General features: G+C 37.0%; 1 protein-coding gene across 9 annotated transcripts in view; it reads right to left on the bottom strand.

The window, feature by feature from the left end:
* NAA16 (N-alpha-acetyltransferase 16, NatA auxiliary subunit) overlaps positions 1-17,579 on the bottom strand; it is a 79,563-nt gene extending 61,984 nt beyond the window's left edge. For 4 of the 9 annotated variants that reach the window (XM_037022958.2, XM_037022959.2, XM_037022960.2 and 1 more), the window contains exons 1-6: positions 17,318-17,574; positions 13,320-13,404; positions 11,647-11,751; positions 10,109-10,266; positions 7,830-7,964; positions 1,703-1,856 (exon numbers count right to left, since the gene is read on the bottom strand). In XM_037022958.2, coding sequence (XP_036878853.1) covers positions 1,703-1,856; positions 7,830-7,964; positions 10,109-10,266; positions 11,647-11,751; positions 13,320-13,404; positions 17,318-17,371 — 691 coding nt within the window. In that variant the 5' untranslated portion in view covers positions 17,372-17,574. Of the gene's footprint in view, positions 1-1,702; positions 1,857-7,829; positions 7,965-10,108; positions 10,267-10,336; positions 11,428-11,646; positions 11,752-13,319; positions 13,405-17,317 lie in introns of those variants that run through there. The other 5 variants (XM_037022964.2, XM_037022965.2, XM_037022962.2 and 2 more) reach the window with 4 other exon arrangements.
* Positions 17,580-17,646: the final 67 nt, after the last annotated feature.

Here is a 17,646-nt window from a genome sequence, read left to right as displayed (position 1 = left end):
ATGTACCACTCTAGAGGGAAATGGTGATGTGGGGAAGCCTGTGCATGTGTGGGGCCAGAGGTATACAGGAAATCTGTACTTTCCACTTAATTTTGCTGTGAACCTAAAAATGCTCAAAAAAAGAAAGGTAGTTTATTTAAATTTGGGGAAATAAAAAGAGCTCTGAAGTCAGTAAGATGTTTAGAAATTAACTATACCACCTAAAAGGCAGAGTAACTTTCAGCAAGTCCTTAACCTCACTAATCCTTAGCTTCAACTATAAAATGGGGATAATAGTACCTATGTTAGAAGTGCTAAAAAAAAAAAGTAGGTGAAATAAAGCTGTTTAAGCAATTACCATACTGACACATATGAAGAGTAAATAAATTTTAGCTATTATATTTATTAAGCTGTAGAAAGTCCTGCAACTGTATTAAACTTTAGTTTTAAACTAATTATTGTTTTAATTGGACATTCTATTTAGTACATATTGCTCAGGGAATGGATAAATTAAGGAACAAAGTGCTATTAAAAAAAATGTGCTTGACCTTTTGTTGAATATTTTTAACAAACTATCAGGATCCTGCCTTCATGATTAGCTGATAATGAAAATAAATCAAACCCAGTGTCATCATTTACTATTCTCATTGTATTTTTTTTTTTTTTTGGAGAGGGCATCTCTCAAATTTATTGATCAAATGGTTGTTAACAACAATAAAATTCTGTAGGGGACTCAATGCACAATCATTAATCAACCCCAAGCCGAATTCTCAACAGTCTCCAATCTTCTAAAGCATAACAAACAAGTTCTTACATAGTGAGTAAGTTCTTAACATGGTGAACAGTGCAAGAGCAGTCATATCACAGAAATTTTTGGTTTTGATCACGCATCATGAACTATAAACAATCAAGTCAGATATGATTATTCATTTGATTTTTATACTTGATTTATATGTGAATCACACATTTCTCCCTTATATTTTTATTTTTTAAAAATAAAATGCTGAAGTGGTAGGTAGATGCAAGATAAAGGTAGAAAACAATTTTGTGCTGTAAGAGGGCAAATGTAGATGATCTGGTCTGTGCCTACAGACTAAGTATTAATCCAAGCTAGACAAGGGCAACAAAACATCCAGGGATGCAGAAGATTCTCTCAAAACAGGAGGGGTGAGGTTCTAAGCCTCACCTCTGTTGATCCCCAATTTCTCACCTGATGGCTCCCCTGCGACTGTGCCTGTCTTAGGTTGTTCCTCCCTTGAGGAATCTTACCCGTCTCTGGCTAACCAGTCACCTTCCGGGGCCATACAGGGAAATGTAAAGTTGGTAAGTACTATTCTCATTGTACTTTACAACACATGGAGATATATGTATAGAGGGTGGGGGAAAATGGGGCTATGAAAGCAATTTAACATTACTGCCAAGGAAATGGAATCTGGAGTCAAAATCCCTGTACTTAGATCCAGCCCTATGCAACTTACTTAGCTGTGTGGCTTTGGGCTAGTCACCTAACCTTTCTGTTCCTCAGTCCCCTATCTCTAAAATGGACATAACTACATCATAGGGTGGTTATGAGGATTAAGTAAATAAATATTGTCTTAATAATAAGTATTTAGGGCATTGCCTGATACAAAGCAAGTCTTATTTAAATTTTAGGACAATAAAGTAGATAGTTTTTCTTTTCTTTATCTGAAGCCATTAAAAAGGAAAAGGCAGATCAACTTACCTTTAATTTCTTCTACCAAAAGTTTATCGCATATTTGTTTCTCATATGTTTCTATATGATCCAAAGATTCCTGAAATAGATCTGCCTCTCTCATCACTTGATTCTGGTATAAGATCAGTTCACTATATTCATAATCTATTTTATTGGGAGGAACCTGAAAAAAAGTGACCAAATTATCTTTCTCATATAATTAAATCAGAGATCTTTGCTTTCTCAGCAAAGTCATTCACACAGACTTAAAAAAGCAACTCAAAACAGTTCCAAACAGAAAAGTGATTAACAGCAATAAAGATTTAATGCATCCTCTAAAACAAGCAAAGGAGTTGGGACTTTTGCCTATGGCAAAGTAAAGAGGTCAGAAAATTCTGTATCCCCAAAAAAGAAAAAATATAAGATTGAAATCTTGAATCTATCAAAAAAAACTACTACATCTAATAAAGGAGTTCAGCAGAGTGACAGAATACAAGATCAATATTAGAAAATCAGTTACATTTCTATATACTAGCAACAAACAACACAAAAAATTAAAATAATTTTACTCACAATAACATCAAAAAGAACAAAATACATAGAAATAGATTTAAGAAATAAGACTTACATACCACAAAAGGCTACAAAACACATTAAGAGAAATTAAAGACCTGAATAAACAGAGAGAAATCCCATTCCATATTAAAGAATCAGACACTCAATACTGTTTTGATAGCATTTCTCACGAAATTGACCTATATACTCAATACATTCTGTATTATAACTCTCAGCAAGATTTGCCAAAATTGACAAACTGATCCTAAAATTCAAATGGACATAAAAGGAACCCAGCATGGCCAAAAATCTCTTGGAAAACAAAATAGGACATGCATTTCAAATTACAAATTCACTATTGTTAGGCAGGAAAATAGATATGAGAGGGGTAAAAAAGAGAAAAAGACCCCAAATTAATCAATTAAAGCTCAAAAAGCCAGGAGCAACTTGGCGTGGAATGTTTGAATTTTCCCCAGTTAAAGGAAGGTACCTCAGCACAGCCTATGTCTTTATTGTGTTAATCATGCAGGCCCAGCTTACTTTTTTTACCTTTATCTGTATCAGGTTTTTTCTAACGGCCCTAATTAAGTAGTTTGTAACCTAGGAAACTAATTTAGCATGCAGGCCCAATCGTAAACAACGAAGTGAAAGGCAGGATGGATTCTATCTTGAAGACTGTATTTCAATACCCAGGAAGTTAAAAAAGTAAGTTCTTAACTTACTCTTGAGCAAACAGACAATAACTCAGACCACCTTGGGGGCTGGGCAGGCAAGCTGTTTGATATGCTCCCAGACCAAGACGCCAGGATGCCAGGGAGAAATCAGAGCATAAGTTCCTTGTGTTAATTCTGAGTATTCAAGAATCACTTAACAAGTCTGCACCCCCAGCCCTTACTCACATTCCTAAAGAATGCTTAAAAGGGGCAACTCCCAGCCTTTTGGGCACTCCTCTCTTTGAGGTCGCCCGCACTTTCTAAGTGTGTACCTTTTAACTTTAAACTCTCTTTCCAACCTTTTGGGGCATTGGTCTCTCTGGGGTCGCCTGCACTTTCTAGGTGTGTATCCTTTTAATCTTCTCCCAGCCTTTCAGGGGTGCCTCTTCTCTAGGGCAGCCCACACTCCCCTTTCTCCGATTGTGCTTCTTTTACCTTAAAAAAACCTCTCACTTAAACGCGCAGTCTCTGGGCCTTTCCAGTAGTAAGTGTTTTATTACTTTGCTTTGTCATTCTAATCTTCCGAATTCTGGCTTTAACCTTCACTCTGTCCTACCTGGGACAAGTAATGAGGAGCTTCTGAGAGCTCAGACCTGGGCTTGCAAATTACCGTCGCCTGGGTAACCAGGAACTGCATCTTACAGTCATGCTCTTCAGTAACCTGCCTGAAAGTCTCCCTTCTTAACCTACACGAAGTTTCGCAGAACATAATCTCACTCCATCCAGTGCTCTGCAGCTCCCCCAAAGCCTGGAGTGGTAGGGACTCAGTTCCCACTCCGTGCAGATCCAAGCAGACGCTGGACACCAGGTGACCCTGGCTTAAGGAGTTAGCAAGGGTCGTGCCCCATGCTGAGTGGCTGTTCAATGAACTTCCTTTATTATTTTATTCTGTCATTCCCTAACACTTAATTTTAATAAACTCCTTCACTTTGTCATCTGACTTCCCTGCATCACGGAACATATTCTCCCTAACATACTCGCCCACACTTCCTAAGTGCATAACGTTTTAACTTTAAACTCTCTTTTCAACCTTTCAGGGGGTGCTCCTCTCTCTGAGGTCACCCACACTTTCTAAGTGTGTAAACTTTTAATCTTAAACTTTCTCCAAACCTTTCTGGGCGCCTCTCCTTGCTGAGGTTGCCTGCTGCACCACTTCTCTCTTTAAGTAACTTTAAATAAAACTTTTACTCTGCTTCTCTATTGTGTCTCTGCCCTTCAATTCTTTGTCACGGTGCGGACAAGGACCGAGGAAAATACACAACGCTCCCCCAACACTATGAAGCTGCAGTAATCAAGACAGGGTGGTAGTAGCATTAAGGATAGACATACAGATAATGGAACAGAAGAGAAGATCCAGAAACAAGCCCTTATATTCTGGCCAATTTTCAACAGAGGTGACAAGGCAAGTCAATGGGGAAACGGTAGTCTTTTCAACAAATGACGATGGGATAATTAAATATCCACATGCAAAAAGTGATCCTAAACACATATTATTTCATACCATATACAAAAGTTAACTCAAAATGGATCATAGACCTAAATGTGAACGCTAAGACCATAAAAGAAATCTTAGAAAAAATAAGAGATCTTCGTGACTCTATGCATAAAAAATTGATAAGCACCCACTCCCAAGGCTCACTCCCTAAACTCCCCCTTGCCTGCTTGCTTGCTGTGCACGTAGGAATGTTACAGATACAGAAGCAGAAAGATATATATATTGCTTCCTTTGCCTTAGTTCAGGGTTCAGACTTTTGGGGCGATTACTCCCCTCTGAGCCCGCTGGTGTGAAATAAAGCCTCAACACTCCAAAACTTCCAACTGCCGCTTGGTTCTTCCAACAGTGATCCAGCTCAGGTTTTTTCAGTATTTTCCATAACAGTTCAACTCAGTTTTAAGGCAAATAACCTAATTTAAAAATGGGCTTAAGATTTGAATAGACATTTCATCAAAATGAAAATCTAAATGGCTACTGAGTACATGATAAAACCCTCAATATCCTTAGTTGTGAGGAAAATGCAGGGGTAACATTAGAACATACCCACTAAAACAGCTATCATCAAAAAATAACTTGGCACCCTATGCTTATCGCAGCACTATTTACAATAGCCAAGAAATGGAAGCAACCTAAGTGTCCATCAGTAGATGAATGGATAAAGAAGATGTGGTACATATACAAAATGGAATATTATTCAGCAATAAGAAGAAAACAAATCCTACCATTTGCAACAACATGGATGGAGCGAGAGGGTATTATGCTCAGTGAAATAAGCCAGGCAGAGAAAAACAAGTACCAAATGATTTCACTCATATGTGGAGTATAAGAACAAAGAAAAACTGAAGGAACAAAACAGCAGCAGAATCACAGAACCCAAGAATGGACTAACAGTTACCAAAGGGAAAGGGACTGTGGAGGATGGGTGGGAAGGAAGGGATAAGGGAGGGGGCATTACGATTTGCATGTATAGTGTGTGGGGGGTACAGGGAGGGCTGTGCAACACAGAGAAGACAAGTAGTGATTCTACAGCATCTTACTACACTGATGGACAGTGACTGTAATGGGGGGGGGAACTTAGTGAAGCGGGGAGCCTAGTAAACATTATGTTCTTCATGTAATTGTAGATTAATAATAACAAAATAAATGAATGAATGAATGAATGAATAAATAGATTAATTAACTTGGCAGTTTATTAAATGTACTTACCATACAACCAAGTAACTTTATTCCTAAATCTCTACCCAAGAGAAATAAAAATATGTCTATACAAAAACTTGTATATAAATGTTCATAGCAGCATTACTCTTAGTAACAAAAACTAAAAACAATCCAAATATCAATTGATGGATAAACAAAGTGGTATATCCATATAAGGAAATAGTGTTCAGAATTAAAAAGGAATGAACTACTAATACATGCTCTAATATGAATGAATCTCGAAAACATGCTGAATAAAAGAACTGAAAGACAAAACACTACACTATGATTGCCTTTATTCAAAGTTTCCAAAAAAGGCAAACCTACAGAGGCAGAAATAGGTCAATGGTTGCCTGGGAATGGGAGTAAGTGGTAATTGACTGCAAATGGGCACAAGAGAACTTTCTGAGGTGATAAAATGTTCTAAACTACACTGTGGTAGTGGCTACTATAAATTTACTAAAAAAAGTCTTTGAGATGTACACCTACAGTGACAGAATTTTACATTACGTAATTATACCTCAAAAACACTCTTATACATCTTAATTATACCTTTTATTATAAAAAATCAGAAAATTCCAAACACCTAGTTTTCAACCATTAAAATGTAGTACTATTTCATTTGAAAGGAAAGACTGTTTATCAAGCACAGTGAATATGGTAGAGTATACTCTCTTTTCATAAGGCCTTGATTCCTGGGTAAAGGCAAATAATTAGTCTCAATAGATAATTCCCCAGGTTGAGGTAAACAGCTAAGTATCCAAGTAAACATGGTGGACATACCACACAGTTTATTTTCGCCCTTACCTTATGAGAATAAACAAAAAAAAAAAAAATAGAAGATTATAAAATATATAAACCTAAAAAAAGTAGAGCATACAATTTCCCAATGAATTTCTGGGAAATGGAAAAGAAATGAAAAGTAAGTGATGAAATAAAACCAAAGCAGCTCAAGCACAGAATAGTTGTAGAGAGGAAACCAGTAGGAACGGTGACTATCTACCTTGGAAAATTCCCGGCAGGGTCAGGATTATGACATGACAAGTAATAAAGAATGAGCCATGGGGATCAAGATTTAGGGTTTAACTAAAAGCTAACCAACTCTTCCAAAAATAACAGAAGGGAACACTTCCCGACTCATCCTGAGGCCAGACACAGACATGAAAAGAAAACTACATTCTCTCTTTTCCCCATATCCTTCCCTCATTAATAATCAAGGAAATACAAATTGAAAGAAAAGTAAGATAAACTTCACATCCAGAACACTGGAAAACTAAGAAAGCTGCCAAGTGTCAGCCAGGATGTGGGGAAACATTAACTATAAAACCTTGCTAGTGAGGTTTACAGATTATAAATTAGTAGCATTATTTCAGAGAATGGTGATATAATACTCAGGAAAGCTGAATAAACACATGGCTACAACTCTGCCACTCTGGTTTCAGGGATACACTGACAAAAACTGCGCACATGGCTAGGAGACAACAGACGAGAAGAATCATTTCAGCATTGTTTTTTAATACAGACAAAATGAAATGGGTAAGTTATGGCTTTTTTATAAAATGGAACACCAAACAGCAGTTAAAATCAGATAAACTAGCCCTGCATGTATCAACATAGATATATCTCAAGATGTGTTGAATGGAAAAAACTGGGTATCACTCATGTAAATGTTTAAATACACAAATAGTCTGTAATTTTTATGAACTTACATAATAATATAAACATGACTAGGAATGATCTGTACAAGTTTCAGAGTTGTGGCTCCATCTAGGGAAGACTGGGGGGAGAACTTCAGCTGTTTCTATAACAATTCCTTTCTTTAAAAAAATAATAAAATTCTGGACCAACTATGGCAAAATGTTAACATCTATTTAATTTCTCTTGTAATACAGTGTATTGTTTTGTACTTTTCTATTTTACATATATATGTATGTATATATTCCCACAATCACAAAACTATTTTTTTATTTTCTTTCTTTATTCATTTGAATAGTGTTGAAATTATAGTAAGCAAAAATATTTATATTATTTATCTTTTATTAAGAATCCTACATTTTAACTTTTTCCAATTATTTCAAAATTTTTTCAAGTTTTTTCATTGAGCTCAAAGACTTTAATTCATATTTAGGAGTGGGGACAATAAAGAAGTCAACTATTTTAATTTGTGAAAGAGAAAATGTTAAAATGAAGTTCTTACTTGCTGAGTTTGTCTAAATTCTTCCAACAGTTTTAATGCCATATCATAGTCTTTCAGCAAATGGTATGCAATAGCATATCCAATCCAGGAAGCACGTTGTGTTGGGCGCAGCTGAAGAAGCTGATACCTTGTCTCCTTTAAAAAGAATAAAATTAGTCTCTTTTATTTTTTCATTTTAACTTTCATAAATATATTTATATTTCATCACAAAGATTTAAGAAAATAATTTAATACCTTTATTTCCTTTCTAATGAATTCAGTGAACAAGCATCAATTTCAGAATGAAATAGGAATACTTTTTATGTTCCTTATCCCAATTACTTAAGTTCTAGACTCTGTAATCCTCACTGTAAGTAAGGATGCCACTGAAAAGCTGTTCTTGGGGCCCATGCTTTTCGTCTGCCTTAACAAAATAATCTTTATGAGAATTTCTTTTGGTAACTAACATCTGAGAAGAGAGACTAAGATAGCTTTTTATAAAAGCAGATTTTCCTTTTTATAAAAATACCTCATTAAAACAATGTATTCGTATTGTTCTAAGAGGCCTCAGAGATGGTGGACGCGGCCACCAGAAACACTCAACCACCTCACCGAACTTTCCTAGCAGAACCACAACTGCTGCCACCCTATGGCAGTTCAGTATCTACAACATTAGGGAGAAAACACCAGAAATTCACCCTGGCTGCCCCAGAAGACTCAAGATATTTCACTAGCAGAAAATCCAACCTCTCTACACAGCCCCCACTTTTTCATAGCTCATGTTCGCCTCCAAGTTTTAGACAAGTGCAACTGCTTGAAGGATAGGGTCTCAAGAAGAACAGTAGCTGCGATGGAGTTTTGAAAATGCAGTGTTTAGCTTCCATGACTGTTCCGTGACACCTGCCGGAATGGGTGTCAAGTGAGTCCACCTACAGTACATGGCACAGAGAACATAAGATCTTTTTTTTAAAAAAAAGGTATCTTCAGCAAAATTTAAGGCAGTATCACTCCTCTCCCCCCTTCATGTTTCAGTGTCTGGTTCCTTTTAGGCATGACAGTAAGCTGTGTCACTTTTATCTCTCATTTTCACCATTGCTTCTCTGTCATCCCCCTCCTTCATTAAAGCCTGGGTTGTTTTTTTCTTCTCTTTGCCAATCTTGCCATTATCCTGGGCAAATGCAACACTATGGATCACCCATTGTACAACCTCTATCTTCTTTGATTCAAGATTTCCTCATCTTTAATGATCTCCTTCACCCAGCTTCAGAGACCCACTCCCACAACCATACCCTAGACTTTATCGTCATCCAGAAATCACAAATTCAGATATCACATCCTCTGGCCACAGCTCCTATGTTGCTAATACTCTCAGTCACTGATATTTCTACTCTTATTATTTTGGACACCACTAGCACCTCCAGTTCCTTGGGTCCTTCATTTCTAAACAACAGTTCTTTTATCTTCATTTATTTCACCACCCCTTCTGGCAAAATTGCCAATATTCTTAATTTCCTTATCAATATTCTGAATTTTTTACCTTATTTCTGAAGGTAACTGATTTTAACTCCCACTACACCCACGGTGCTAAGTACTGCTAAAGATAAACCCCACAACCTTAAAGAATGGTTCCATTATTAAGCTCAGCAGAACCCTTGTGAGGTGTGCAAAAATCTAGGCATACAGTATAAGGACTTACATGGCAGTAAAAGGCAAAAGTAAAAAGTAAATGAAAATTTTTTAAATTATTTAAGAGCAAAGTATTTAAAGAGAACTGCTAAGAGTTGGTGGCCTCCTTCACATAAGTTAGAAAATTCCATTTTAGACATACTGAATTTAAGATACTAAGTGGACTAAACACATGGAGAGATGCCCAGCAGAGTTCAGATGCCAGTTTGAAGAGGTCTGGACTATAGTTACTGGCACTTACATTATTTTATATTTACTAATCCATAATAAAGAAACTATGTAATCTCTACATTTACATTTCAATTATAAAAGCTCTGCTTACTAAATTTATACATGTCAAAAACACAAAGAATTTAGTACAACATTTGCACATAGGAGATACTCTATAGTCTTTTAAAAAGCATTATATGAATAAAGTTATCCTCTTTTGATGATCAAGTATGCAGTTTCACAACCAGTTCTGGGGAAGAAGATGCCAAGTGATTTTCCCCTTCTACAAGCTACAATGAGCAATCAATCTATAATCTTGGTTTATGCTTGCCTTATTCCAAGTTCACATGCTTTTAAATTGTATCTATTGTAAAGACACGTATACTTAAGACTAAAGTACTTACTCGGTAACCTTCAAGGTCTCTCATTTGAATCTGCAACAGAGACAGATCCCTCAAAATTTGCAGATTATCCTTATCTAATTTGAGAGCATTTCGGTAACATTTAATAGCTTCATCATACTTCTTATCAGAACGCTGCAAGAGTCCATATACATGCCAACCTGTTAAGTTAAGGAAATAGAGACACAGATACTAGAATATGCTATGCTACATATCTAATAGAAAGCTTACCTTATTAACAAACGGTATTTTGTCTGGGAATTACTTCAGAATGATCTGGGGACAGAGGGAGGGGAATAGAGAGCAGGTAGTAAAAGATGAAATCAGATCAACCTTGACTATTACTAAATTATTAAAGCTGGGTGATGGGCACATGGGGGCTCATTATTCTATTCTTTCCACTTTTATATGTTTGAAATTTTCCATATTTTTTAAGTAAACTTAGAAAGTTCTTGGTAAAAATTATTTGTGTTCTCTACCCTTTATCCCCTCACTTTTCTAGCATCTCAACATTCACTTACTCTTCATCACTGCATATTAAAACAAAATATATCAAAAACTGCAATTATTTTTTAAAACAAGTTTCTATTCAATTCTAAAATAAGATGTAACCATCCATTAATTCACTAGTGATACTATGACCACAAAAATTGTTTGTATTTATTGTAAATTAAAGTCTTAGCATATCTTGGAGCCAAAAAACTACCTTACTTGTATATCCTCTCTCTTCACTCTGGGGTAAGCACTGGGATAAAGAAATAAGCATTTAGTACTTTGAGAGAACCCTAAGCTAAATAGGTGATAACAGTACTAGGATTATTGATGTTCAATGCTGGCCAACAGCTAGATGAATTAAATGTAAAAAAAACTAAGATACACAGGCAATGTGAAAAGGTTGCAAGTAAGAATAATGACAAGCAAAAAAAAAAACAAATAAAAATCAAGTTCAATGATTTGGGTTTTTTTTTTCCCCAAAAAACTGGAATACTAGCCAGAGAAAAATACAATTAAAGTATCCAGTTAAGAACAGAAACCAAGTGAGGAACCAACATAATATCACACTTAATACTAAATAAAATGTTTTAAAACAAGTTTCCTAAAATTCTGAATTTTTCTTCTAAAACCTCTAAAAGTTTAAGAAACACAAATTTTACTAAGTACATCCTGTATAGGTAACTCATTATTTGGAATGACAAGAAAGTATCACCCAGTCTCTGGATGTGTAAGAAAAAAATATGAGTTTCAAGTCATATATAATTTTCCAAGTTACTTTTCTTTCACACTAAGTAGAACTAAAATAAATAAAAATCATATAGGTAATCTGTAAAACACTCTAATAAACAAACAGAGTAGGTAACAGATGAAACTAATATTACAAAATGCTAATAATTAATGAAGATGATTAACAGGTATATAGAATTCTTTGAATTATCTCTTCGATGCAAGTTTGAAATTTTCAGTTTTTTAATTTAAATTAGAAAACACTTGTAAATGAAAACACATGAATGAAATTAAGCTGTTCAACAAGTGCAAAAGGATACAGACATGACTCTTGACATCATTACGAAGTCCTTTACGAACAAATTCATATGCTTCTTCTTTTTTTCCTAAACAGTTCAATGTTAATCCTTTCATAGCCAAAGTCTCTGAAAAAGATTTTTAACCTCTATTTACACATGAAAGATGCAATTATTCTCTTAACACTATTTTAATATTTGAGATCTACCAATGCTCTATTATTCATCTCTTTAATCACATATTTAGAAAAAGTTCTTTCCAAATACAGAAAGTAAAACTACATTTAAGTATTTGCTCAAAGCTTAGCCTGACTCCCTTTCTAAAATTCCTTAGGCTAGGACTGAGTTGCTAAAACTTTCTGCCCTTTAGACGATTCTATAGGTTGAGATTATTCTACTGAAAAAAGGCAACACAGCAGGCACCTGAGCCCTACTGAGAAAAATCTACTGACACAGCCACAGCTTTCACCTGAGATCAATTCTAATCAATTATCATGAATTATACCCACAAAAACACTCAATCTACCTTAACAAAGAGATGTATGTAATTTAAAAATCATCTTACCAATATTGGAATAGACTTAATTTTCGGCAGCAGATTTATTCCAACTAATTCTAGTTAGGTAATTAACATCAGTGTGCACTTCAAGAGAACAACACTGGACTGTGGGAGTGGCAACCTGAGAATATGTTTAAGGGAGCTAGTGAAGGATGGCACAGAATGAACTAATTCTCTGAATAATTCACAAGAAAGGAATCAGACAAGAAAAGTAGTTTTCAACCTGATCTCTGTGTACTTTGGTTTTCAGAACCCAGTGATCCAGCAGCCCAGGCCCCTATAATCAAACATCTTTTTTTTAATGTTTTTTACATAATGAACTTCCCCACAAGCTTCCCTATGAATAAGGGTTACACAGCTAAAAAGCTTGAAAACAAACTTTAAATTTGTAAAATTCTTCCTTCAAAAGAATGATTTAAATGTTATTAGAAAGCTGAGCAGGGTCAGCCTATTTTCCCAATAAGATGGTCTCAAGAATTACCCAAGTCTAATATTCAGAGATGCAAATTACCTTTGCTCTGCTACAGGACCATAATTTGCTTATTTAACCTGATCCATCCTTTTAACAAACACTGGTCACCAGTGAGAAAGGATGAGACAAGGAAATACAGACTTATTAACACCAGTGCCAAAAAAAATTACTCAAGATAAACGATCTAATAATAAATCAGTAATACCTGATTTAAGTATTTATATATATATTAAGATCAGCAGATATATAAAAAAGACATCTACCAAAGAATAAAATGCATTTGACTGTATCTTCATACTATTTCTGAATTACAATATTGTCCTAATTTTATACATAGGAAATCAACATATAAACTTAAGTTCTATTCAAGGTAACAAATGAAATCAGGCCTATGAAAATACTGGTATATATTCCAATTGTTTCCCAATAGATCAACGAACCACTTCTCATCTATAAGACTGTACATATATCTAAGCATAACAGAAGTAAAGTAACTTAAAATAAGACTGAAATGATGCACAACTAAAACTGCTGTATATTGATACACTCTGAGAGCTACCAGGCCATGGAATATGGAAAGTATTCTTTTTTCACTGTTAGAAACATTTTCTGTCTGATTTTGGAATTAGATTTCCCCAAAGCAATCTCTCACAGATGAGACAGTACCTCCATGTTCAGCAAATTTTGGATTTGAAAGAATCATCTTGCAAAACTTGAGGCCATTTTTGTATTGCTTCTGTTCATAACATTTCTGTAAAGAAATATGCACAAAAATTATTTTGTAAAATGAATACATATGGAGCAACTTTTCATTGCATTACATAAATTCTAAATTCAAGATGCCAAGTTAGGTCTAAAACACGTGATTTTGTTACCTACTCCTTGCCAAACTGTTCGAGTATCTAAATACTGTCACTTTTATAGAAGGGCAAGAAAAAAGACAATAGCCTTATTATAAGGGAACTTAATGGTCAACCAACACGGCTACAACTTTTTAAAAGTCAAAAACCAAATGCAAAAACATGTGATGATGTTGAAAAATATTAGAAACTGCATTGAAAGCCTTTGCTACTTAAAGAATGGAACTAAGGCACATACACACATACTGTCATTTGTTGAGCAACTACTATGCATTTATACAATGTTAAACCATTCCTGAAGGAGCGTGTCATTACCCCCATTTTACAGAAGTGGAAACGCAAACTTAAAAGAGTTCATAAAATTTGTTCAGAAGTGACTCAGCTTAGTTGCAAACTCTGGTCTGACTCTAAAGAACATGGTCTTTTCATCACTAGCTTAATACAAGTTTTTTTTATTAAGGTATGATTGATATACACTTTTATGAAGGTTTCACATGAAAAAACAATATGGTTACTGCATTTACCCATATTATCAAGTCCCCACCCATACCCCAATGCAGTCACTGTCCATCAGTGCAGCATAGCTTAATATAAAATTAAGCAACATCTTTCCCACTAAATGCCACCAGCCAGGCTAATTATAATTAATCAGTGCCTGTTCTCCACAGCTACTGAGCAAAGAACATCTCATCTTCTTCCACTCACACTCTCGGTAATGCTGTAATGGGTTTTCTTTCAGTAATCAATATGCCAAGCTTATCTCCCACAGTAGGGCCTCTGCACTTGTGTTGCTTCTACCTGAAATGTTCTTCCCAGATCTCCCGAGGCTGACTGCCTGTCACCGAAGTTTCACACATCACCTACCTGACCCCGTACTGCCAGCCTCCACCCCACCCCAACATATGTATATTTTCTATCATATTCTATTTCCTGCACAGTGCTATCATTGCCTGAAATTCATATTCATGTGATCACATACTTAGTGTCTTATCTTCTTCACTACACTGTATAAGCTCCAGAACAGGTATCTTGTCTGTTTCAACCACAGCTACATCTCAGGGTCTAGACAAATAAGCCCTGCATAAAAAATACAGCCTACTGAGTACAAAGCAAAATAGCACCAGCAAAGGAGCAGTGATTAATCCTTACAACAGGGGTAGGCTATGGAAGGGAGAATTAGAAGTGTTGATAGAAAAAAAAAATGCTTTAGTTAAGACTACTTGTTTGCCCCTAGGGAAGGGAACCTAGTGGTTCGAAGACAGATAGGAGAGAAAACTGAATTTTGAACCAAGCAAATAAATCACCTATTCCTAAAATATTTAGAAATAAAAATTAAAAAATAATCTGTGTTTGACTATAGTTCACCTGACAAATGACAAAAAGAAAAAAACACAAGCAGAAGAACTACTGGGGAAGAGAAAAGGAAAATAGGGTTTTTTTTTTCTCTCTTGGTAAGTGATCTGGAAGTAGTATCAATCATATTACCAACAACAGTAATAATAATAATAACACTTACTGGAAGTATTTACAATGTGTCAGGCACTGTTTTCATTTAATCCTTATTTAAATCCCAAGGAAATTAAATCTCCATTTCAGATGGAGAGCGTGAGGCACACAGTTACTGAGTAGACAGACAGGTAGTAAGCATCAGCGCCACCATTCAAACCCACGCAGCCTGTCTCCAGTGTCCCAAATACTCAGGTTAAAGAAGTCTTAGGTTCGGTAAGGACTACATAGTTAGTAGAAAAGATAAATTCTTGTTTCAACTTTGCTACTAACCAGAGAGAGCGAGAGAGCCTTAGACACTTAAGTCATTTACCATTCCTGGGCTTGTCTCATCTTGTCCATAAAAGAGGGCATGGAGGAGCTCCAAAATTCAACAAAGTGCAATGCTAAGAGCCAGTTTAGGGACTAAGATAAAGACAAGCAAGTATAAGCCATGCAGCTGGTGAATCTGTATTCATGTGTTTAAGTAAATTGATAACAAATAAAAAGAAACATACTGTTGGTGGCAAAGCACTGTGGTCCACCAACCAAACTTAAAAAATTTTAACACACAGACTTTTGTCATGGAATTTGCTATAGTACCTTTACCGCATTTATTGCGATTGTGAGATGATGAAAACATGCCCTTTTGCTGCACTCCCCTAAATTCATGTGGCCTTTATGATAAATGTTACATGCCCAGATATCAACATGTTCAGCATTTCCCAATTTATTTGGGGATAAAATTAACTCAGCAGCAGCTTTACCATTTTTGTAACTATATAATAATAAATCATGTAACTGTTTTTCATTATGCTACTGATAACATGATCCAAACTAGAAAATACCCATATGGAGAAAATAAGTGTTGTCATCTTTTGAATAAGGTCAAATGTCTTGAAATCCAATTAACATAATTTATAGATGATTTTTCATGAATATGTTCTGGATTCCCTAAATCAAGAAAAAGAAAATAATAAAACCGTGAAAGGGACCAAAAAAAAAAAAGTTCACTTCTCCAAATCCAAACTGAGAAAAATACAAGGGTATGGGAAAAACTTAAGTGAAATAAGATAACATATAAATAAAGCCGAGTGCAGCAATCTGCCACAATGCTTTAGTCGATCATCTTGTTTTGTTTTTACACTTATGTGACATTATTTGCTCAACACTTAAGTACCATATAAAATTAAGACAAAATTTTCACCCCATCTACTAAGTCTTCAGATTGTTAAGAAAAATACAAGTGTGAAGTTTCTTTTGGCTTGAAATTGAATAGCTACCATGAATTTCTATCTGCCCTTGATAATACTAAAAACTGCTGTAAGCTTAGTATTTATTTATAGTAAAGGTAAGCAACAGCTAAGAGTCATATAACCAACAGCTCTATATAATAAATTCACCCTTAAAACCTAAACACTTGTTTACAGATAAAAAGGCAGACTGGAAAAGACACTACTTAGAATATTAGCTTAAAATCTACGCTTCCTCAGTGTAAATACTAACAGCAAAGGCATGTTGCCTCTCCTCCCTGGAAAACCGTGAAGGCACCAGGAATACTGACACACAACCTATAGAATACTCCCGGCCGAAAAGCGGTCCTCTCCCCTAGGCCAGTATTCAAATTTGCGCTCAGAGACAAAGTACTTGGTCCCTCAGGTGCAAATCGGCAAGTGCACCCGGCTTTAATCACTTACTCAAGGCAGGGCATTTACAAGTTAAAAGTAATCAATCATCTTGTGTTCGACTTTATAACTCAGAAATGCAGTTCGAGTTACTCATTCACCTCTCAAGGAGCGTAAGAACCGTACGTGAAATACATGTAAACTCTATCCCAAAGGGAGGCTTTGCCTCCTAGGGTTTTACTTTCCTGAAACCAGTATAAATCCGAGCCGCAGCCCTCCACAGGATCGCTCCCACTTTAATAGCTATGGGCATGTGCTGTGCAGTCGCTCAAACACAAAGCAGTGAACGACACCAGGCAGAGGGGAGGCTCGCAAAAGACAGGCAGTGGGGAGGTCCGCAGGGAGGACGCCGGCGCTGCACGGGGCACGGGGCCGCCACCCCGCCGACGCGCCCCTGCCCGGAGGACTGCAGAGGGCGGCGGGAGGTCTCTGGAAGGCGGGAGGACAGGCCCGGCCAGGCACTGCACGCCGGGCTGGGAAGCAGGCGACCTAGCGGGCTGGGCCGCGGCGGGCGGGCAGGCAGGTCGTGCGGAACCCTTAATAAAGAACGGAGCGGCCCGCGCAGAAGCCGCCGCCGCCGCCGGATCGTTCGCCGCGCAGGGCCCGGGTGGCAGCGCGGCCTCCGGCCACTCACCAGGATGCGTTTGAAGAGGTTGCCCTCCTTGGGCGGCAGCTGCACGTTCGACATCGCGGCCGGCGGGAGGCTGGGTGCCTCGGCGCTCCGTTTTGCGGGGGTGGACAGTGGGGGGGGGTTAGTTCATTGGCCTAGACTCGGGCTGGGCAGCCAGCGGAGGCTGTCGGATAGGTCTCGCAGTGGAAAGGGACGCAATTCGAGAAGGACACTTGCTCCCGCCCTGCTTTCGGGAAGCGGCGGCGGCTCCGCACCGGGCAAGATGGCAGCCAGGGACCGCCCCCTGGAGCGCGGCGGCGTGCGCCTGCGCGTACGTGTGCGCGGGGCGGGGC

The sequence above is a fragment of the Manis javanica genome, chromosome 9 (assembly GCF_040802235.1).
Source record: "Manis javanica isolate MJ-LG chromosome 9, MJ_LKY, whole genome shotgun sequence".
Taxonomy (NCBI): Eukaryota; Metazoa; Chordata; class Mammalia; order Pholidota; family Manidae; genus Manis; species Manis javanica.
The sequence above is the reverse complement of the archived record's forward strand: the minus strand, read 5'-3'. Positions and strand labels throughout refer to the sequence as shown.